We start from the raw sequence: 22892 nt of genomic DNA, 5'->3' as shown, positions 1-22892 counted from the left end.
GTTGATAATTATCTTCTTCCTCAATTGGTCAAAACTTGCATATCTAAAAACCTGTTTATAATTGTAAATCTAGTTGCCACCAACATCCCACTATGGATTTTAGGTCATCGGTTTACGGCAAGACTTGATAGTAAACGAGCCGGGTCAAATTTGATTAGTTTTGAGTTTGGTTTGCTTTAAATTCATAGAGCTCGGCTTGTTTTGAGCTTAATATATTAAGCATGAGCCTGATTCGTTTGAAATTATATAAATTCGAGTTCATACTATAGTTATTGTTATATAATTTACTTATAATAATAATTATAATTATAATTATAATAGATATTTAAAAAATTATATAAATATTTATTATTGATAAATTAATAAATTAATGTATGTAATGTAAGAAATTAGAGAGCTCGTTACTAAACGAGCTCTAAAATATGTGCAAGCTCGGGATCGGATCGAGCTCGTTTAAGGTATGCTCAATTTTAACTTTTATCAAGTCGACCTTAAATAGTTCACGAGTAGCTCGACTAAGTTACACCCCTACTTAACCTGATGCATGGTAATGAACTTTTAGTTGCAATTTTGAAAAATTTGTATGTTCATTTTCAAACTCTTAGACTGGAGCTATCACTTTGACTGTCTCAACAAGAATGTTGATGGCAACGACAAATCTTTGTGGCGTATTTCGAACATGCTTCTCTACGAGGACGAATGAATGTGAAATGAGTGATGTTGTTCATTGTTCCCCCTTTTTGTTTTGCATGGATATGAGGTCCAACAAAATTTAACCCTTCAGTTGCTGATGACAACGTTTAGTCTTTGTTCAGCCCATTCATCAAATGATAGTGATTTTATATAAGTTTTAGCTTTGTAAAATATACCAATACCAATTCTATTTAAAATACGTCTCACCTTTTAAACCTTAAATATGTTTAGAAAAATCAAGTATTTCTAAGTCAAGTATACTTTAGATTTGGATTGTCCAGATCTCGTAGTAATATATATCGTATTCTTTACATTAAAAATAAAGTAAAATAATTGTATTCTCGTTACTATTCCAATTATCTACTCGTTTCAAAAGCAATTAGAGTTTTATCTCTTTTTTCACTTTCACTAGCGAGTTCTTTGTGCAATTTGCCATTTGAGACTTGCAATAACCAAATTCATAAAATATAAGCAGTGATCACTAATTTAAGCAAAGCAAAACAAACACCACTAATTACCATCACTTGTGCCTATTAACTACTTTCTACTTTTTTTAGACAATTATGCTACCTTTCCTTTCCCTTTACTTCACCTTCCCTTACTTTTGGGACTTAATATATGTCTTCAATTTTTTCATTACAACTACAGTTACAAATTTAGCCACTTTTTGACTATATGGTTAATAATTACAAAAATCTAGACATCAAAATGATCAAGATCACTTTTCCATGTATGTGCTTCCTTGAAAGTTCAAATTTCCTAAAAGGTCTACTATTTATCTTAATCTTTAGTATGGTTTTGATATAAATAAATAAACACCATAAGGTGTTGTCATTTGTTTAATGTGAGTTATCTTCTACATCTCATGACAAATCAACTTTTCACACCATTTTAATGTGTTTATTTAAGAAAGATTAATGACACTTCATTTCACACATTATTAATTATTATATTATTATAAAATATAAAATATGAATATAACAATCAGAAACCATATGTGATGCTTGTGTGTACTGCTAAAATAATTAAACAAAGTTGTTATCAAGGAAGTCTCGAGTCAAACTAAGTCTACGGCAAACAAATCAACTGATTTTATCACTCTTTGAACAATTATTAGTTATTGTAGTGTCAAGTTTATGTTATTTTTCTATATTTAACAGTCTGATTAGTGGTAGCCATTCATAAGCAACGGTTAAAAAACAAACCTCGTTACAAAATAATCAAGAAAGAGTGAGAGATTGACTCTTGACAATTTAAACATGTAACAACACAGGATCTTGAAAGACCTATAAAATCATCATTGAATATGATTGATCTCCAATCTCCAATTATATAAACTTTTAAATTTACAATAACCTTTCCCACTATTCATATTCAACACGCATAATAAAATTCAGTCATTTTATGCGAGTTATAACTGGTATACTGGTTTTATAACATACTACTTACAGTAAAACCTCAGTAATTTAATACTCGATAAATTAATAACCTCGATAAAATTAATAATTTGGCCGGTCCCAACTTGGGACCAGTATAAATTTGGACCTCAATCGATAAAATAATAAGATAATAATTTTTTTGAAATCTCAATGTAAATATATTGGTCCCAGCGAAACTATAAATTAATAATTACTAATTTTTTTTGAAATCCCAATATACATTAAACTTGACAAGTTCATTAATGTGTGAATATACATACGTGAGAATTTTGAAGTCCTTGTTTATGTTTTATTTCCATAGGTAAAGTGAACGGACATGATAATTTCGAATGCCGATGCATTAATTTGAGACTTGCTCACAAATATAAGTCAATTTTTTAAATTGATAATTTATAAAATTATCAATATAATAATATCTCGCGAAATTGATAAAATATTCCGGTCCCAACATTATTAATTTATAGAGGTTTTACTGTATATCAAACAACAAATTATTACTAAAAATAAATATATATTATTTTTGAAAAAGCGAAAATGCACACTCATTTCATCCACGACGCGACTCGAACTCAAAATTTCAAAGTTATGAATTTTCTACTTCATTTGATATTGATGGATAACAAACCCTTTATAATTTCTCTTCTAGCTCCTAGTTAGAGAGTTTTTGATAATAAAGTTGTTAAAAAGAATAAAAATAAAAAAGAAAGCTCCTTATTAAAAGATAAACATAACATTGTTTGTCACTCCACAAATCTTATTCTCTTCAACCTCATACATACAACTATACAGTAAGAAAAACGGAAACAACGAAATAATTCAACACCACACACATCAATCATCAATCATCGATCATCGATCATATACGTATAAACATGATCACATGTAATCCAAAATCCAAATCCTCTTTTTCCTCTAATAAAGTAAATGCAAATTTCTCGAAAACCAAACAAGAGGGGATGTATTTTGATAACCAAAGTGCAAAGTCAATCAACATTTACAACTAATTTATAAAGTAATCGATACTACAAGGACCAAAACTGTAAATGAAATAATAAGTTAAATTTTAAAAAATAGGAAAATGCTAATGACAACTCTAAGGGTTATCATTAACAAATTTCTGTATGCATAAATTAATTGTACATTTTAATAACTACTTATTTTCATGAAAAATACTACCTATTAATTTATAAATGTACAACTATTTTTGCATTGAAAAACTTCCTAATGTACTACATATATGTAATAGTAGCGAAAAAGGTTTATAAATTAATTAATAATAACAAGTTTGCGTGGTGTTTATTACGGAGTAATATGGAGTACTTCTTACATGTAACGGATGTTTTTAAACATGGCATTTGTGACTATGTTTAAGAAATTCTTAATAGTATTTCTCATCTATTGATGAAAAGACTTTGTTTTATGATATCGTTATTTCAACAAAACAAAAATTAATAATAGTCCTCATCGTTTTGACGAAGTGTTTTTTCTTTATCCAGTCATTTTTCGGTTAAAAATAATTAATAGTTACGGAGTAATAGTTACTAATTATTATAATAACAATAACAATTAACAATACGAATATATTCTATAGTATCGTATAAATTTTTAAAATAATGATGTCATAATAAGGATTGTTCAAGCTTAAAAAAAAATTCAAAAACAAATAGAAAAAATTTAAGTCACATGATGATGTCATTAAATAATTAATTATATTTAATAAAAAATATTAACAAATTAATTGTATAATATATTAATCATTGTGTATAACCTTATAATAAAACACACAATGATCATATGTATAATATTTGGAGCATTATGTACAACTTTATGGTAAAATATCCTTATAACCATATGTACAATATTTAAAACATTATGTACAACCTTATAATAAAACACTCCTACGACCATATGTACAAACTTTAAAATAGATTGTATAATCTTTACAAAATAAACCATGAACACATGTAAAATTTTTGAAGTATATTGTACAACCTTCATATAATAATTGTATTTTATTTTTAAAAATTTAAAGAGGCATTTGTTATTACTAATTTTTATTTAAAATTATAAATACACATTTTTAAAACAAACTTTATAAATATAATATATGTATAATTATTATATTATTATTATTTAAATATTAGTTTTCTTTACGGGATTAATTACGTTACATATGTATACGAAATACATGTCTCAATAAAAGGTTGTAATGTAAGCTTTCATAACAAGAAGTATAGTAATTGTGATGAAATTAGAAGAAGATGGTGGGAGAATAAATGTAGCTCATTTATTCTGACCAAATTAAGTATATCAATATGTCTGTAAAAATAACGACAAGTTTCTTAGTCGAAATCCTTAGTTTCTAGGTTCATTACACTAAATGACTTTAGTATTTATATTCACTTAATGCCTAAAACATATCATTAAACTGTTTCGTTTAAACAAACATGTGATTCCACGAGTCATTGTATATTGAATTAAATTAAATTAAATTAATTAAGAAAATAAAATATAAATCCACTCTACTACACTCTACTATACTGCACTATACACACTCTCTATATATACACAAACTTCCCTCAAGGTTCAATTCGTTTCTTCCCCCTTCCTTTCTCTTCCCTCATCGGAAAGAAGAAGAAAAAAAGAGAGGGAAATTTCCCGCCAACTTTTTCTCTTTATTTCTTTAATTAATTAAATTAATTAATCTCTGTGTGGTATGGTGATTAAAAACCTATCGTCCGTACAACCAGCGGTTAAGTTTTCAGAGCACGTGGTGACGACGAGCAAGGAGTTTTCGTCACCAACAACGACATCGTTTCACCGGAAAGTTATTCGGATCATGATGACTGATCCGTACGCTACCGATTCAGATGATGAGCATGATGAAAAAATAGTGATCAAAAGAGTGAAAAGGCACGTGTTTGAAATCAACGTTAACTCGCCGTCTGTTGTCGTTAAGTCTCCGTCTATCTCTGGTAAGCAGAAGGAACAACAGAAGAGGCTTAGTCACGTGAGGAGCACGGGATCAACGGTAGGGAAGAAATACAGGGGTGTACGAAGACGCCCGTGGGGACGTTGGGCGGCTGAGATCCGAGACCCGACCCGAAGAAAGCGGCTCTGGTTAGGGACGTTTGATACACCTGAAGAAGCCGCAACGGTTTACGATAACGCTGCCGTTATGTTGAAAGGTGATAACGCCGTTACGAATTTTCCAACGAAGACCGTTATTAAACCATTTACGAGTGAAGGGAGAGTAAACGACGTCGTTTTATCTCCGACTTCTGTTCTTCCGTTTGATGATGTGTTTGACGGGTTTGGGTATGGTGACGTGGACGCTTTCGGGTTTGATATTGATCTGCCGAGTAATTTATCGGGTTTTGGAACTCCGTCGAGTTTTTATGACGTGGAATTTGGCGATTTTGATATCGATGATTTCCTCGTTGACGTATGTTGAAAGTATTATTAATTAATTAATTAATTAATAATTGATTGATTACTCCAAGTATATTTATTATAAGTATTAAGTATAAATATTCAACGAAAATAGTAATGGATGTACGGATTGTATTATAGTGGAGTAGTAAGGTGAGGGTAGCTGATTCTGTCTCAGCAATTTTGTGTACTGTGGTTATAAATAAAAGGTATTTTTCTATATTTTTTAAAGAAGTACTGCATAAGTTTTATGTAAATATTAAAATTTACTGTAGCGTTTTACGAGGTACGGAGTATATACTTGATGTATTTCCTTTTGAATGAACACGAAGGGGTAACGTAAAATCAGAGTATCGATAAATTGTACCCCTTCTAAAGTGGGGGATGACACCAATTTAAAGAAATGAAGTATTATTAGAAGAGTAAAAGGTTAAAATAGGTGTGTGAGGATCAAAAAAGGTGTGTTAGAATCATCCCCTTTTAAAGTGACTAAATTATAGTATTATATATATTGTACGGAGTAATATTTTAGTGTTTTATACGACGCATTTAGTGTTCAGTTTTTCAGAACAAGTTAAAGCGGTCAAAGATTAATCCGGCTAGGTCTTTCCTAAGTAACTTGAACATAGAAAACATTATTGTCTTTAATATATTCATTGGATTAATATTAATTTTAAGAACGATATGTTCAATATATAATCTTGTATAATGTACTACAACAACAATCTTTTTTTTTTTTTTTAGAAAAGCAGATATATCAATCCCTCAAACAAAACAAATACAATGTTTGGATGGACCTAGTTACAAAACGCTCGATATTGAGCTAGAATCTACCGCTAGTAATTAGGAATTCGCACATTTAAACAATACATCGCACTAAGAAAATTAAATTATACAAGTAGTAGGATTATGTAACCAATCATGTCATTCGATTTTCCTCAAATTGCAACGTTTCGCGGTCCATTCAAAGCTTTTTACTTGAATTTCACTTATCGCAATCGGAGGAGTCTAACTCGACTTTTTGAAGACCATTTGGTTTCTATCCTTCCATATGAGATACGCACTAGTCCATGTAACCGCTTGTCAAATTTGAGATCCCACATTCGACACCGGTAACGGGTAAGAACCGCAAAGAAGATCATCATAAGCCGGGTAAGGCGAGTTAATGCCCCACCAACTAAAAACCCTTTCCCAAATTACCTTAACATTTTTGCACAATAATAAGGAATGTTCAACGGATTCAATATCATCATCGCAAAGAGGACAACGAACGGAATGAAGATCAATTCCCCTTTTATCAAGTTCCAACAAAACGGGTAATCTTTTCCGCTTAGCCCTCCAAATAAAAACACCAACTTTCTTTGGGATAAGCCGATTAACTTGCGTGGGAATAGGAGATGCATGGGCCGGGTGTGATGACCCGGAAATTTTCGATCAAATTTAAACTCTAATCTTTATATGTTTCCGACACGATAAGCAAAGTCTGTAATATTGAAGTCTCAAAAACTTTGAACTGTGTTCATGTAATCATTGACCTTTGACCATCCTCGACGTTTCACGAACAGTTGTGTGTAAATAAATATATAAATATATATATTTATAAATATAAGAAAATATATAATATTTTGAATCAATAAAATGCACCTTAATCAATTTGAAATTAAAATGTTAAATTAATGAACAGAGTAATTAGATTATTATTAAAATAAATATATAAATATATATATATAAAATATTATGAACCCATATAAAATAAATAAATATATATATATATATATATATATATATATATATATATATATATATATATATATATATATATAACATATAAATGTTAAATATTCAATAGATGTATTCATACAATATATGATATAATTATTAGATATTACAAAATTAATAAGTTGTAATATCAAATGTAATTACAAGTTAAATATAATTGTTATATTAATATTGACAAATTTGATTTATTATGTTATTATTATTATTATTATTATTATTATTATTATTATTATTATTATTATTATTATTATTATTATTATTATTATTATTATTATTATTAACATTGTAATTATCAATGTTAATATCACTATTATTATAACTAGTAATAAAAATTATTATAAGTAGTGTTATTTTATATAAATGATTACTTTTATTATTATGATTATTATTAACATTATATTATTATTATTATTATTTGTATTTAGATTATTACTAATATAAGGAATCAAATCAATCTCATATAGCTATCATAATTGTATTTAATTTTGTTCATATCTTTACAAACGTTTCCCCCTTTCAAATCAATCGTACTAGTTTGTTAAACATCTACATCATCTTTTTACATTCTTATTTTCTTCTGCTTGGCTGTGATAAAAGATCGACCCACTTGCACTACTACTTTATTCTAATCTGTACAAATACAATATCATCAACCTCACCATCTTGTTTCTTTTCTTACGATTAAACATTAGCATCAACCCATCTTCATTTGATCACGAAGTCCATCACCATAATCTTCAATTAGTTGACTATACAATCTCAATGAAATCAAAACCCATCATGATTATTTTCGTTGCTGCCATAACCTTTTTCTGTTTCAAGATATTGTTTTCAATCAAAACCAAAACCACTTAGGTTTTCTACCGATTGTTTACCTAGAAAACGACCCAAAACAAGCACTCTATTACGGCTACTGCTATATTCGTTCTACTTCTAATACGTTACCTTTCTGTTTGTTTAATCATCCTCCTAAAACCCTTACCATAACCGTAAACCACTTTTATTTTTCTGTTTCCATTTATGTTTCAACAATCACGACACCCTTGGCTCACTTCCTTCACGACACCACCTTTAACAACCTCCGGTAACCACCACCTATATCTCTCTCTCTCACTTAATGTTTTCTGTTCTATTCAATTTCCAGCTCTCAATAAATGTTGCACAATTAATAAGGCCTGCTGCAACTCTATTTCTTTTTATAATCGAACATTTACAGATGTTCTATCATTCCTGTTTGCACCCACGAGCAACTACAGCTGTCGTAACAGTCTCCTGCTCAAACCCATGACTGTAGCTATCGTCTATTGTCTTTCTGTTTCAAACCCGCTATTTTTTTTATTGAAGATTGAATCTATTTTATTGTTGCATCTGTTTTGTTCAAACAACCATAAACCCAATAAACCCTATTGTTTCGAGGAGTTAGTAATAACAATTATGATAACGATGTTATGATTACGAGTATGTTAATGATGATACCTGATATGATTCGATGATGAAGGATAAGAGGTTAATACAATGATCGTGAAGGATGGTGTTAATAGAGTGATCATGATAAAACGAGTATGATGATGATTGATGAGGAGCTGTAAAGTTAAATGATGATTATAATTAGTGTAATGGATGCTGATACATTGATGATGCGTAGATGATGCTGTATCTGTGTTCACCGACACCTTTTTATTTTTTATTCTCTTGCGAGTTTTGGGATTTAAACTGGGTCAGGGATGAGACTATTATGGACTACCATGTTTCTGCTTGTTGGGCCGTGCCTTTTTGTGTACTTGGGCCGTATTTGATTTTTCGTTTGGGACTGTGGACATGGGCAGTTAATAATGATGATGACATAGGATATATAAGATGGTGATGATAGATGGTGATGATGAGATTATGATTATGATATTGTTAATAATTTGAAGATGTTAATGATTATGAATTTTGGAATAATAATAATGGTGATGTTATGATCTTAAATTGAAGGAAACAGAAATAATAGAGTTAAATAGAATTAAACTGGGTATACATCAAGGAATGTAATGACAGATGGGTGGTTTGGAGTGTTGGCGTTAAGCGAGAGGTCTCGGGTTCAAACCCGGGCAGCGATGTTCATTTTTTTTAAAGCCTGGATACATTAAGGTAGTCCTTTTGTTATAGTTTTATTATCATTAGTATTATTATTGTTTAGTTAATTGTTATTATTACTAACATATTACAATTTATTATTATCATCATTAAATATTAGTATTATCATTATAATTACAATTGTTAGTATTATTATTATCATTATTATTATTATTATAAGTACTGTTATTATTAGAGATCATTATAATTACTAAAGGTATCATTACTTTAAATCTACCATTTTTATTAAAAACTATTATTATTAATATTAGTATTATCATTATTAATATTATTATTATTATTATTATTAAAATTATTAATATTGATATAAGAATTATTATGGATAGGATTACTAAGATTATTATTATGGAAATAATACAAACTATTATTATCATTAACAAGTATTAGGTATTATTATCAAAATGATTATTTTCATTACCATCATTTCTAAGTTTTTCATTTGATTAAAAACTATTATTATTATCATTATTATAAGATTTATTATTAAAGCTATCACTAGCAGTAAAATTAATATTTTTATAGCTTATATCATTATATTTATCACTAAGAATATTAACATTATTATTTTTATTAGTAATATGAAGTATTTGTTATAAAATATCTAGATTGGATGTTAATTTTATTATTATTATATTTCTTGCATAGTAATATTTTATGCTATAAATAGACATGTATGGTAGCCATTTAAGGTGCACCATTTCTCTTGAAATATCAATATCAATATTTCTTCTCTCCTTCTTCTCTCTTTTTCTCTCTTTGTTCTTATAACCATTAAAGGTAGTTATAAGCCTACTGAATTATAACACGTTATCAGCACGAAAAGCTTAGTGTAATTAAAAGATATCTCAAACGATCACGAATCACTAATCAAGGTATGAAATTATTAATAATTGCAGACTCGAATATATCAAATTTTGGACTACTAACATTTATATTTATGTTATTTAAGTTATATATGGTCGGTTATACCACCTGAATTATATTTCTGTAATCTAACTTTTACTAACTTCACTAATATTTATATTTATGTTATTTAAGTTATATATGGTCGGTTATACCACCTGAATTATATTTCTGTAATCTAACTTTTACTAACTTCACTAACATTTATATTTATGTTATTTAAGTTATATATGGTCGGTTATACCACTTGAATTATATTTTCTGTAATCTAACTCTTATTAACTTCACTAATATTTATATTTATGTTAATAAGACCTCATGATTGTACGCAACACGTCATTTGACAACACGGTACTTTATGTACGCAACACGTCATTTGACAACACGGTACCATGGGTCGAGATTAATTCCGATCAATACGAATACAATGGGGTCTTTATATGTTATCTAACATTTATGATTACTTATGCAATTAATCATTATTTATTTCATGCATACTAATGTTTATTCTTAAATTTATAATTTTAAAAGTTAAAATAAAAAAATAGTTTGTATTTTTATTAAAAGTAAATCTTAAAAGTTAAAATAAGAAAAAGTAGTTTGTACTTTTATTAAAAGTAAATCTTAAAAGTTAAAATACAAAAAGTAGTTTGTATTTTTATTAAAAGTAAATCTTAAAAGTTAAAATAAGAAAAAGTAGTTTGTATTTTTATTAAAAGTATATCTTAAAAGTTAAAGTAAGAAAAAAAAGGGGATGGTAAAATGGAATAGTTTTTTGTCAAAAATAAAGTATTGAAAATGAAGTGGTCTCCTTCTATAACTAAAAAAAAATATATACTTTTATCAAATGAATTTTTTTGTGGCCGACAATTTCAAACACGAGTCCGTGTTTAGTTTATCAAGAATATCTCTTGCTTTGGTGAAAGGTCACGATCACGATATCAGGTGTTGTGAAAGAATTAAAAAATTGGTCAAGTGGCCTTTTAAAAACTAGAAAAAAAATTTAAACAAAAAGTTTTTTTTATATATTTATAATTTACGGGTAACGTAAAAAAAAGGAAGTTTTTTTTAAAAAAAAAAAAAACAAAGAAAGTGTTTAAATGAGTTTTACAGAAAGGGGGAAAGCAAAGTAAAAAAAAACTTTTTTCCAAACAAAGGTAAATGAAAGTAGGACTTAATACAAGAAAAAAGTAAACATCTCCTAGACGTGATAAAATCTATCAATGATAAGTATTAGACTTGATGAGCTAAATGTGACAAAAATGTTTCAACATGTCTTATGTTAATTTTCTAAAATAAGTTATTATTATTCCGAGTTTAACACATATACATATGTTAATTAAAAACAACCTTTTTGTTCTTATGTAGTGTTGGGTTGCAATTTTGGTTGTATGCCATAATTCCATCCAGTAGAGTGACAATAGAAAACTTTTGATGATAATCAATAAAAAACTTTTTTCCAAACTTGTCAAATGTTTTGTTAAAAACGTGACCGTTGAAAAAAGGAGGTTGAATAATAAAACTTAAAAAAAAAAACAAATTATTTTTTTAAGAGTGTGCATCAAAATGGCCCGTTTAATAATGGGGAGTTAAAAAGATAGTCAAATTGTTTCAACGAACAAGGGTTCAATTGGATGTTTCTTAAAAAAAAAAAAATCCAAATTTCCAGTTATTTGATTTAAAAAAAAAATTCGTGGGTACGGGTGATGGATCCAATGGATCCGCATCCACGACCCGCGGGTGCTATCCCTAATTGTGACAAGTACAAATCAACTAAAAGTCTAAAAAATAAATGCTCTTATAGGGACCAAATGTTCACAATAATTGCCTAAGTTAGATATGAAACAAATAGTTCATAAAAAAAAAAAAAAAAGGTCGTTGTGCGTTTTCGGGATGATAGCCGAAATACACTTACAAAAGTAGGTCAGCCGTCAATTCTTTATGGCCATATCAACGTAGATCAATAAAATCATTTAGGGTTTTGATAAAAGATTAATTAAAAATTAATTGTTTTTTGGTCTTGGATTCTCGGTAACAAAAGCAAAGGTTGTTTTTGGTTGCCACAACAAACAAGACAGAGGTTGTTGACTTTTGTTGTTAAACATGGCACAAGTGAACAATAACAATAGATTATTGTTTTTGAAAAGAATAATGATGCGTTAATTTTATTGTATAAAATAAAATTAAAGAAAATGGTTTTCATTGATGACTATGAACAAACGCAAACAAAGTGTTTGTGGTATTTGGTGATTAAAAAAAAAGTGCATCTAAAGCTTCTACTGAAAATAATATGCATCTAAAGCTTCTACTGAAAATTAATGTGCAAGGTACAACGTATAACTATATGGTCAAATTCATTTGAGCCTTCGGAGTCACAAGTATATGATGTATATATATATTACTCAATTAACAAAATAGTAAATCTAAATTAATTCATATGAATAGTAAAACGAAATTAATTAATTTACTATTCACATAAAAAGCGCATATGATGAAAAGCGCATCGCATATGATAAGCGCATATGATAAAAAGCGAATATGATGAAAAGCACAGCGCATATGATGAAAAGCGCATATGATTAAAAGCGCGTATGGTGAAAAACACAGCTCATATGATTAAAGGCGTATATGGTGAAAAGGATATATGATAAAAAAGGCACATATGGTGATTAATGAAAAGTATATTGTGAAAAAGAATCACAAATGTTTCTTGAAAGAATTCAAGGTAAGATATATGAACCAATTCATCCATCATGTGAACCATTTTGATATTTCATGGTTCTAATAGACGCATCTAGCGGATGGTCTCATATTTGTATGTTATCGAGCCGTAATATGGCATTTGCAAAGTTTCTTGCACAAATTATTAAATTGAGAACACATTATTCTGATTACACCATTAAAAGGATGAGACTTGATAATGCTGGTGAGTTAACATCTCAAGCATTTAATGATCATTATATATCTACAGGGATTGTTGTTGAACATCCAGTTGCTCATGTGCATACACAAAATTGGTTTAGCTGAATCAATAGATAAACGCTTACAGCTAATAACTAGACAATTGATAATGAGTACAAATCTCTCAATATTTATATGTGGACATGTAAATTTACATGCTGCGACATTAATTCGCATTATACCATGTGGAAGTCGTAAATATTTTCACTTAATACTTGATTTTGGCCAAGAGCCAAATATTTTCTACCTTAAAACATTGGTTGTGCAGTGTATGTTCCAATTGTATCACCACAACACAATAAAATGGTTCTTCAAAGAAAGATGATAATATATTTTGGATATAAAACATCTTCAATCATAAGATATATTGAACCCATGATGGGTGATGTTTTTACAGCACGTTTTGCTGATTGTCATTTTAATAAAACATTGTTCCCTAGATTAGGGGGAGAAATAAAAATAAAAAATAAAATGATGCTTCATGATGTGAACATCAATTAAGGTATATTGAACTCGCACAAAAGAATGTGAAACGAAAGTTCAAAAATAATGCATATGCAAGAACTTGCAAATTAATTACTTTATGCATTTACAGATATAAAAAAGTGACTAAATCATATATACCAGCGATAAATGCTCCAGCTCGAACTGAAATTCCAAAAGCTGGCAATAATGTCACTGTTGAGTCTTTGCCACGCATCAAACGTGGAAGATCAATTGGTTCCGAAGATAAAAATCCTAGAAAAAGAAAATCAGCTGATAATGAGGTAAGAGAAAGTGTTCAAGAAGAACCACAAATCAATATTCCTTCTACAGAGGATATTGATAAATGTAAATACTAAAATTGCGATAAATTATGCAATATTATGGAACCGAAATGAAACTAAAATCTCTATGAGATATTTTCATATAATGTTACAATGACATCATGAATAAAGATGATGATCTGGAACTAAAATCTGTCATTGAATATACAAAATGGACATGATTGAGCTCAATGGAAAGGAGCAATAAGAGCTGAATTAGAATCGCTCGATAAAAGAAAAGTTTTCGAATCAATCGTTATCACTTTTAAAGATGTGAAACGTATGGGATACAAATGAATTTTTATCCGAAAAGAAATGTGCAAATGAAGTTACAAGGCAAAACTAGACTTGTAACTCAATATTTCCCACAAAGACCAGAAATGAATTAGGAGGAAAAATTATCCTCCTGTAATGGATACAATTACTTATTAGATACTTAATCAACCTGGTAGTTATTTAAATGCATCTCATGAATGTTGTTACTACTTATCTGTATGGATCACTTAATAGTGATATATACGAATATACCTAAAGGGTTAAGGTATCATAAGCATCTAATGTAAAACCCAAGGGAATATATTCCATTAAATCACAAAGATTTCTAAGTGGGTTTATACAAACGGGACGTATGTGGTATAACCGATTAAATGACTACTTGATAAAAAAAAAGGGTATAAATATAAACTTATTTTGCACGTATGTTTTATAAAAACAATGTTCGGATATGAGATCGTAGTTGTTTATGTCAATGTTCTTAACATCATATGAACAAATAAAGAGATCTATGAAATCATTCAACTTCTAAAGAATTATTTTGAAATGAAAGATCTTGAAAAAACCAAGTATTACCTTGGATTGCAAATTGAGCATATGCCTAATGGTTTACTTGTACATCAAACAACTTATACCGAAAAGATTTTAAAACATTTTTTTTAAAGACAAACTCATTGTTGTTAGATCACTCAATATTGACACTGATCTATTTCATCCCTGCGAAGATCATGAAAATTTTAACAGATCGGAAGTTCTATATTTTAGTGCAATTGAGGTTCTTATGTATCTTATAGATTATACAAGATCTGACATTTCTTTTGCAGTTAATTTGTTGACAAGGTTCAGCTCAGCCCCTACCAAAAGACATTAGAATGGGATCAAACAAATAGTTTGATACCTTCGGGGAACTACTGATTTATAATTATTTTATTCTAACAACTCGAAACAAGATTTGTTTGGTTATACAGATGCAGATTATTTATCCGATCTACATAAAGCTAAATCTCAAACTGGATATGTATTCCTAAATGGAGGCACCGCAATATCATGACGTTCTCAAAACAAACACTTGTTGCAACATCATCAAATCATGCCGAAGTGATTGCATTACATGAAGCTACTCGGGAATGATTTTAGTTAAGATCAATGATACAAATCATTATTGATTCTTGTGGACTAGAACGCTATAAAAGCGTAACAACTATCTATGAAGATAATACAGCTTACATAATACAAATGAAAGAAGAGTATCAAAAATGACAGAACAAAACATAAATGCTGACGAGGCGCTAAAGCTATAAACGGTCTTAACGGTCATAAGTTTGATGGAAAAGAATGGTATATTGGTAAGGCTCAGAAAAAGACTGAAAGGGAATAGGAACTGAAACAACGGTTTGAACAAACCATGAAGGAGACTGTAGACAAATCACGAGGGCCAAACTTGTACATAAAAGATTTAGATGATACAGTTTCAGATGAAAACCTCAGATTCTTCTCATATACTCAAGATCTCGTAAAAGACAACCAGATTAAAATGAGATACGTCCAATCAACAACTCTGCCGATCTTTATACCAAAGCACTGCCAACTGCTATTTTCAGAACACACGTTCATAATATTGACATGAGGCATGTTCAGAAGATGTAACAACTCAGACGTTGCCTACTTGAGGGGGAGTCAACTCTATGCTGCACTCTTTTTCCCTTAGCTAAAGTTTTATCCCAATGGGTTTTCTTTAGCAAGGTTTTTAACGAGGCAGTACTAGTTATTCTCTAATAAAATTGTCATCCAAGGGGGAGTGTTATAAAATATCTAGATTGGATGTTAATTTTATTATTATTATATTTCTTGCATAGTAATATTTTATGCTATAAATAGACATGTATGGTAGCCATTTAAGGTGCACCATTTCTCTTGAAATATCAATATCAATATTTCTTCTCTCCTTCTTCTCTCTTTTTCTCTCTTTGTTCTTATAACCATTAAAGGTAGTTATAAGCCTACTGAATTATAACAGTATTATCAATATTATCATTTTTACCATTATAAATATTATTTTAGCATTATTACTATTACTAGTTTCAACAAACAAATGATATGTATAAAAATATATTTAACATACATAACTTAACTATATAAATACTTTTATATACAAAATGAATACATTTAATTAAATAATGGAAAATATATAAGTTAATAATTTAAAAATTATGTCACTAATAACAACATATATATTTATTTGATTACGATTATATATTAATGAATACACAAATGATATAGGTTCGTGAATCCGAGGCCAACCCTGCATTGTTCAATATAGTCATATGTATTTTTACTACAAAATACAGTATGGTGAGTTTCATTTGCTCTCTTTTTAAATGCTTTTGCAATATATATTTTTGGGACTGATAATACATGCGCTTTTATAAATGTTTAACGCAATAGACACAAGTACCTTAACTACATTCTATGTTAGAATTATCTGGGATTGGGGATGATTATTATGACACGCATTAGCCCCCGGTTTCCGTTAGAGCGTATGAGCTCCCGAGCCGGGTGGATGGTTTATTATTTATGAGATTTTGGCACCGGTTGTCCTATATTTTATAAACATGTGTTCAGCCGTGGGGTGTAAAGACCGGCACAAAGGTTCTATATTTTGAAGGCACATGTATTCAGCCGTGGGGTGAAAGACCAGCACAGATGGTTACTATTATATTTTGAATCCTCACCAGGTGTTCTTCATATGAAAGATATTTTTTGTGCAGTTGGAATGGGACTTCTGCACGTTTTATAATATTTAAAATCTTGTGGTCTATTAAAATGATGAAAATGAAATGATTACTATAAACTAATGAACTCACCAACCTTTTAGTTGACACTTGAAAGCATGTTTATTCTCAGGTTTGAAAGAAATCTTCCGCTGTGCATTAGCTCATTTTAGGATATTACTTGGAGTCATTCATGACTTATTTCAAAAGACGTTGCATTCGAGTCGTTGAAGTTCATTAGAGATTATTATTAAGTAAATGACAGATTAGGTCATTTATAGTTTGGATATTATGAAATGGTATGCATACCTGTCAACTTTCGATGAAATGAAAGGTTGTCTTTTAAAAACGAATGCAATGTTTGTAAAATGTATTATATAGAGGTCAAATACCTCGCAATGTAATCATATGTAATGTTCTCCTCTATATGGATTTGGTCGGGGCACTACAGGTGGTATCAGAGCGGTGATCTTAGCGAACCAGGTCAACATTAGTGTGTCTAACCGGTAGTTGTTAGGATGCATTAGTGAATTCTGGACTTCGACCTAGTAGTTGTTAGGTTACATTAATGAGTCTGGACTTGAACCTGGTCCGCATGTCAAAAGTTTTGCTTATCATTCTTGTCAAAAAAAATTTCTGCTTACCATCTTAGTCTAGACACAACTTACTGCATTGATTGCATGAATAGTGTATAGACAAAAATTCATATCGTAGCGTATCTGCTAATCCATATCTTAGCGTATCTGTTAGCATAAACTTTGCCTGATATATTTCGTAAATTCCTCCGTAATCTACGAAATCTTTTGTTCTATATATATAGATATTCTATGTAATTAGAATATCATCTGACATCCAAAATTCATTTCATATCGAAAACCCTTTATCCAATCGTACGAAATGGAACTCACCACTAGTTTAAGTCCCTCGGATTCCGACATGGAGTCCCACTCCAGCTCCGAAAGCAGCGTCACCTGAATGAATCAATCAATCAGCCATCCTCAATTCATCTGATGGGTTTGTAGTCTACTCAATCAATGGAGACAAGAAGAAGGCGATCCTTTCCACCCACCGAATTTCTCTCTTGGTGATGAACCTGAAGCACTCACCGGCGAACCAATCCGAAACACCATTTTTACTCTCATTACCCGAATATCTCATCATGATTATATTCTATCTAAAATTCTAAACTTTATTCATTCGCCCGTTCCTACCGACAATCATCCCGGAGTAATCGAAGAAGTCAACGAGCTTCGCACCTGAGAAATGATTTTGAAAAATATGGTGCAAAATGTACCAGCTTCAGCAACATTACCGGTATTAACAGTATCACCAACAACAACATCCGCATTCCAAGCCTCAATTTCACAATCTGTCCCACGAACATCAACGTTATACGCACCATATATACCAAGGAGTACCAACAGCAATGAACGATGAAGTATTGATCCATAACTTCATTAATATTCTGCGAAGAATATGTGGTGTAGTGACCCGAACTTTTCCATGTTTATATATATATTAAATGAAATTGTTATTTACATGATTAAGTGTTTCCAACATGTTAAGAAATCAAACTTGTTAAGACTTGATTAATTGAAATAGGTTTCATATAGACAATTGACCACCCAAGTTGACCGGTGATTCACGAACGTTAAAACTTGTAAAAACTATACGATGACATATATATGGTTATATATATAGTTAACATGATATTATGATAAGTAAACATATCATTAAGTATATTAACAATGAACTACATATGTAAAAACAAGACTACTAACTTAATGATTTTTTAAACGAGACATATATGTAACGATTATCGTTGTAAAGACATTTAATGTATATATATCATATTAAGAGATATTCATACATGATAATATCATGATAATATAATAATTTAAAATCTCATTTGATATTATAAACATTGGGTTAACAACATTTAACAAGATCGTTAACCTAAAGGTTTCAAAACAACACTTACATGTAACGACTAACGATGACTTAACGACTCAGTTAAAATGTATATACATGTAGTGTTTTAATATGTATTTATACACTTTTGAAAGACTTCAATACACTTATCAAAATACTTCTACTTAACAAAAATGCTTACAATTACATCCTCGTTCAGTTTCATCAACAATTCTACTCGTATGCACCCGTATTCGTACTCGTACAATACACAGCTTTTACATGTATGTACTATTGGTATATACACTCCAATGATCAGCTCTTAGCAGCCCATGTGAGTCATATAACACATGTGGGAACCATCATTTGGCAACTAGCATGAAATATCTCATAAAATTATAAAAATATGAGTAATCATTCATGACTTATTTACATGAAAACAAAATTACATATCCTTTATATCTAATCCATACACCAACGACCAAAAACACCTACAAATACTTTCATTCTTCAATTTTATTCATCTAATTGATCTCTCTCAAGTTCTATCTTCAAGTTCTAAGTGTTCTTCATAAATTCTACAAGTTCTAGTTACATAAAATCAAGAATACTTTCAAGTTTGCTAGCTCACTTCCAATCTTGTAAGGTGATCATCCTACCTTAAGAAATCTTTGTTTCTTACAGTAGGTTATCATTCTAATACAAGGTAATAATCATATTCAAACTTTGGTTCAATTTCTATAACTATAACAATCTTATTTCAAGTGATGATCTTACTTGAACTTGTTTTCGTGTCATGATTCTGCTTCAAGAACTTCGAGCCATCCAAGGATCCGTTGAAGCTAGATCCATTTTTCTCTTTTCAAGTAGGTTTATCCAAGGAACTTAAGGTAGTAATGATGTTCATAACATCATTCGATTCATACATATAAAGCTATCTTATTCGAAGGTTTAAACTTGTAATCACTAGAACATAGTTTAGTTAATTCTAAACTTGTTCGCAAATAAAAGTTAATCTTTCTAACTTGACTTTTAAAATCAACTAAACACATGTTCTATATCTATATGATATGCTAACTTAAAGATTTAAAACCTAGAAACACGAAAAACACCGTAAAACCGGATTTACGCCGTCGTAGTAACACCGCGGGCTGTTTTGGGTTAGTTAATTAAAAACTATGATAAACTTTGATCTAAAAGTTGTTATTCTGAGAAAATGATTTTTATTATGAACATGAAACTATATCCAAAAATTATGGTTAAAGTCAAAGTGGAAGTATGTTTTCTAAAATGGTCATCTAGACGTCGTTCTTTCGACTGAAATGACTACCTTTACAAAAACAACTTGTAACTTATTTTTCCGACTATAAACCTATACTTTTTCTGTTTAGATTCATAAAATAGAGTTCAATATGAAACCATAGCAATTTTATTCACTCAAAACTGATTTAAAATGAAGAAGTTATGGGTAAAACAAGATTGGATAATTTTTCTCATTTTAGCTACGTGAAAATTGGTAACAAATCTATTCCAACCATAACTTAATCAACTTGTATTGTATATTATGTAATCTTGAGATACCATAGACACGTATACAATGTTTCGACCTATCATGTCGACACATCTATATATATTTTGGAACAACCATAGACACTCTATATGTGAATGTTGGAGTTAGCTATACAGGGCTGAGGTTGATTCCAAAATATATATAGTTTGAGTTGTGATCAATACTGAGATACGTATACACTGGGTCGTGGATTGATTCAAGATAATATTTATCGATTTATTTCTGTACATCTAACTGTGGACAACTAGTTGTAGGTTACTAACGAGGACAGCTGACTTAATAAACTTAAAACATCAAAATATATTAAAAGTGTTGTAAATATATTTTGAACATACTTTGATATATATGTATATATTATTATAGGTTCGTGAATCAACAAGTGGCCAAGTCTTACTTCCCGACGAAGTAAAAATCTGTGAAAGTGAGTTATAGTCCCACTTTTAAAATCTAATATTTTTGGGATGAGAATACATGCAGGTTTTATAAATGATTTACAAAATAGACACAAGTACGTGAAACTACATTCTATGGTTGAATTATCAAAATCGAATATGCCCCTTTTTTTATTAAGTCTGGTAATCTAAGAATTAGGGAACAGACACCCTAATTGACGCGAATCCTAAAGATAGATCTATTGGGCCTAACAAACCCCATCCAAAGTACCGGATGCTTTAGTACTTCGAAATTTATATCATATCCGAAGGGTATCCCGGAATGATGGGAATATTCTTATATATGCATCTTGTTAATGTCGGTTACCAGGTGTTCACCATATGAATGATTTTTATCTCTATGTATGGGATGTGTATTGAAATATGAAATCTTGTGGTCTATTGTTACGATTTGATATATATAGATTAAACCTATAACTCACCAACATTTTTGTTGACGTTTAAAGCATGTTTATTCTCAGGTGAATACTAAGAGCTTCCGCTGTTGCATACTAAAATAAGGACAAGATTTGGAGTCCATGTTTGTATGATATTGCGTTAAAACTGCATTCAAGAAACTGATTTCGATGTAACATATTTGTATTGTAAACCATTATGTAATGGTCGTGTTTAAACAGGATATTTTACATTATCATTTAATCTACGTAAAGCTTTTTAAACCTTTATTTATGAAATAAAGGTTATGGTTTGTTTTAAAAATGAATGCAGTCTTTGAAAAACATCTCATACAGAGGTCAAAACCTTGCAACGAAATCAATTAATATGGAACGTTTTTAATCAATAAGAACGGGACATTTCAGTTGGTATCCGAGCGTTGGTCTTAGAGAACCAGAATTTTGCATTAGTGTGTCTTATCGAGTTTGTTAGGATGCATTAGTGAGTCTGGACTTCGACCGTGTTTACTTGAAAAATGATTGCTTAACAAATTTTGTTGGAAACTATATATTTTTAACATGTGAATATTATCTGATATATTAATCTCTTAACGCGTTTGATATTATATGATAGATGTCTACCTCTAGAACAAGTCCCATTGACTCACCTAATAATAATGAAGAGTCAAATGTAAATTGGAATGATTCATGGACTGATTCACAAGTTCCCGAAGAGGAACCGGAAGAAGAGTCGGAACCGGAAGAAGAATCAGAACCGGAAGAGGAGGAACCGGAGGCGGAAATAGAACCGGTGGGGGAAATAATAAAACGGTTAAGTAAAAGAAAATCCGCAACCAACCGACCAAGGTTAATTATGGTCAATGGTGTTTCCGCCAAGGAAGCAAAATATTGGGAGGATTACCAATTCTCCAATGAATCGGATTCCGACGAGAATTTCGATGATGTTATAGAAATTACCCCAACTGAATTTAAAAAGGCAAAAGAAAATAATAAGGGAAATGGCATAAAAATAGAGAAATCTAATTTCAACCCCGATGAACTTTATATGTATCGTCAACCCCCGAAGCCCTTAAGTTGTAACAATGACCCGGGAACCTCTAAACCACCAGGTTTTTCTAAACCAATGTGGAAAACGACGGCTCGTATTAGGGGAACATCATATATCTCTAGAAACTTGGTAAAACGAACCAAAATCGAAGAAGAAGAAACGAGCGAGTCGGAATAAGATATTTGTATTCGTGTGGTGTAATATATGTAATATAGTGTGCTTATGCTTTATGATATATGTAAAAATTGCTTGTATTAATAAGTAATTTTTTTATGAATCAAACTCTTGTCTATTTTACAGTTTGAAAACACAAAATGGAT

At 30.0% G+C, this 22892-nt stretch overlaps 1 protein-coding gene across 1 annotated transcript; it reads left to right on the top strand.

The window, feature by feature from the left end:
• The first annotated feature begins 4699 nt into the window (after positions 1–4699).
• LOC139899090 (pathogenesis-related genes transcriptional activator PTI6-like) lies at positions 4700–5798 on the top strand. The gene has a single exon (XM_071881906.1). It carries the CDS (start codon positions 4849–4851, stop codon positions 5584–5586), a length of 738 nt encoding a protein of 245 aa, XP_071738007.1. The 5' UTR covers positions 4700–4848; the 3' UTR covers positions 5587–5798.
• The last annotated feature ends 17094 nt before the right edge of the window (positions 5799–22892 follow it).

The sequence above is a fragment of the Rutidosis leptorrhynchoides genome, chromosome 3, assembly GCF_046630445.1.
Source record: "Rutidosis leptorrhynchoides isolate AG116_Rl617_1_P2 chromosome 3, CSIRO_AGI_Rlap_v1, whole genome shotgun sequence".
NCBI lineage: Eukaryota > Viridiplantae > Streptophyta > Magnoliopsida > Asterales > Asteraceae > Rutidosis > Rutidosis leptorrhynchoides.
The sequence above is the reverse complement of the archived record's forward strand: the minus strand, read 5'-3'. Positions and strand labels throughout refer to the sequence as shown.

Coding starts and splice junctions, on each gene's coding strand:
- LOC139899090 (XM_071881906.1), top strand. CDS start 4,849: ATGGTGATTAAAAACCTATCGTCCGTACAACCAGCGGTTAAGTTTTCA.